The 2633-nt window shown below is 32.9% G+C and overlaps 1 protein-coding gene across 1 annotated transcript; it reads right to left on the bottom strand.

Annotated features, from left to right (window-relative positions):
• Positions 1-1518: 1518 nt before the first annotated feature.
• Positions 1519-2293, bottom strand: LOC144997163 (root allergen protein-like). Its single transcript, XM_078957000.1, has 2 exons — positions 2073-2293; positions 1519-1968 (listed from the first exon to the last, which is right to left on the bottom strand). Exons 1-2 carry the CDS (start codon positions 2251-2253, stop codon positions 1673-1675), a joined length of 477 nt encoding a protein of 158 aa, XP_078813126.1. The 5' UTR covers positions 2254-2293; the 3' UTR covers positions 1519-1672.
• Positions 2294-2633: the final 340 nt, after the last annotated feature.

Below are 2633 nucleotides of genomic sequence, written 5' to 3'. Positions count from 1 at the left end.
ACCAATGACCAATGTCAAGATTACCTAACATTATCTCCATAAAGTCCATTAAGCTACAAAAATTACTCGGTCTCTAACAAGGTTGTCCTTTAAATCACTTTTATTAGAAATGGCTAGGTTAGATGATGCATGACAAAAAAAAATATGTGAAACAAAATACTCGTGAAATCGAGAGATGCGATAAAATGCAATTCGGTTCTTGTAAATTAATTTTAGAACGAAACCTATGAAAGAATAAAAAGAGAAATAAAGACTCTTTATAGTGAAGAAATTAATATAATAGACACCAATTATTCAAGATAACACTTATGTCATACACTCTTCGCAGTGGCTAAGTTTCCGCCCTTCTTAGCCCGATATTCTAAGGATGCGATGGAAGTATATATAATTTGAATATTATTCTGGTTATAAACTGCAGATTTAATAGATTAATAAACCTGATGGTTTTTCATATATTCCAAAAATGAAGGAACATCAAATGTCGATATTCTCTACACCAAGAGTCTGATGGTGTTTCTGGAAGCAAATGATGTATAGATTTTTAGTCTGAATAACAAAATGAATTTGTTTAGCCTTTTTAAGTGCCACTTAACATATAGACTAACAAAATTTGTGAATCAATATTTTGGGATTCTCTCTTGGATATATCTAACTGAAGCACTCTTGTCCAGGCTCTCACACATGACAAATAGGTCAAATCTTATTTCTCGTTGAATGACAGATAAAAACTCAAATTCATTTATAGAAGTATATAAGACACAGGTTCTTGGAAGTACGAGAAAACAAATCTCATAAAGTTCAATTCTTCTTCATGGTTAAATGCATCCATTTCTTTCAACTTTGGTATAATCTCAATTAACTTACCAAAACTCTTCACAAAAGATGTAAGAAAATATCTCGTTTATTTGAAATTGTTGGCGTAATTCAGGAATTAGCCCTCAGGGGCATTGTGGGAATTTTATGGAGACTTTCCTTTGAAGCATTATTTGTGTTAGTTTAGGATACCATATGTTATAGTATAAATAAGGGTATTGTTTTATGTTTATTAAATCATGTATTCAGCAATAAAAGTTTGTTTCCCAGCAAGTATTTCACAACTCCCGTTTTTTTCTTTTTCTTTCTTCCCCTGTTTTACCTGTTCTCTTCTTCCTTCCTTTTCTGTTCTGTTTTCTTTTCTTGGGCAACAAGGTTGCATCAGGTATCAGGTAGATACCTTTCAGAAATCCCATCATCACTGTTTCCTGAAGGAAGGCCGTTCTTCCTTTTTCTCAAACAAAATGACAAGCTGTTGAAATGAAAGGAGAGTTATCAACCACAGTTTTTCACCTCCCTCTCTTCAGTCTCATAGATTTACAACCATTTCAAAACTGGTGGTTATCTCAATAAAAATTCTCATTCACTAGAATGCAAATTGAATGGACTTTTGTGGTTTGCAACTATCATTTCTGCATGCATGATGGTAAAATTAATGCTCATAACATGCATATCTGCACATCCTAGAAATTGTTTACATAGACATGTTTGCAAGGGATTCTTGATATATTTAAAAATCACATTACAAGAAAATAAAATATCAAACAAGCCGAGTACATATATAAAATATAACCGGACTAAAATCCGTTTTATTTTTGCTGAACCAAGAACATAACACACCACATATATATAGTATTGATCAATAAGTTTGAGGATTTGCATGGATAAAACCCTCAATCGCGTTGAAAGTTTTTTTGAATCCTTCTTTTACCATATTGAGAGCTTCCTCCGGAAGCTGAGTTTCATCTTTACAATTATACACAACGGTCGGCTTGTATACACATCCTCCATCAGGTGAAGGTATAAACTTCACATGATGAGTCATCGAATCTAGTTGTCCCATCAAGATGTCTCCTTCAAAGATTGTGTATATAATAGTGAAGTTGTTGCTATCAACAACGTCGAGTTTCAACTTTCCATTTGTAAATGGGACGCCTGTGTTATCCCACAGTAAATTGGATAAAGAAAATCAAAATACAAGTCAAACATTAAAATAATTTAAAAGAGTATATATAAAAATCTATTTAGATCTTACTAACCATCCCCAAAAGAGATGTCCCTGATAGTTCCAGCGCCTCCATCACCTTGGATGTCCACTAGGGTTTTGTATGTTTCTGGATCGACCTTTGGTGCAATGTTGTTAAAGTCACGATAGGCATTGAAAAATTTGGAAGCTGGGATGGAAGAAGAAATCTCGAACTCAGAAGTTATAACTGCCATGATATTAAATCACTCTTTAAATTGTTTTGAATTTTGCTTCTTTGAAATGTGGTATTTATAGAACTATGGGTTGCACATGGATGAATAATTAATGGCGTATTATTTTAATTTATCGAATGAAAAATATGGGGTGGTTGCATTTTGTAAGTCATCATTTGTTTGGACATTCCCAGGTTCCATAGTGGGGTATTATTTTAAATTATCTAATTAATGACAAATATGAGTTAGTTGCACTTTAGAGTCGGCATATTTGGACAATCCCAGCCCCAAGTTCCTTAGTGTACAGTTTTCTACATACATGTTACCTTAGGCGTTGTTACCATTTCTTATATTAAAAGTTGTATGATATTCAATCAAGTATATAAATTGATAAAACTATT

Source organism: Lactuca saligna, chromosome 1, assembly GCF_052625555.1.
Source record: "Lactuca saligna cultivar CGN05327 chromosome 1, ASM5262555v1, whole genome shotgun sequence".
NCBI classification, from domain to species: Eukaryota; Viridiplantae; Streptophyta; class Magnoliopsida; order Asterales; family Asteraceae; genus Lactuca; species Lactuca saligna.
The sequence above is the reverse complement of the archived record's forward strand: the minus strand, read 5'-3'. Positions and strand labels throughout refer to the sequence as shown.

Excerpts from the sequence above, each read along its gene's own strand:
- LOC144997163 (XM_078957000.1), bottom strand. The coding sequence starts at position 2,253 with ATGGCAGTTATAACTTCTGAGTTCGAGATTTCTTCTTCCATCCCAGCT. Across the intron at positions 1,969-2,072 it reads GGACATCTCTTTTGGGGATG|GCGTCCCATTTACAAATGGA; the intron begins GTTAGTAAGATC and ends GGGATAACACAG.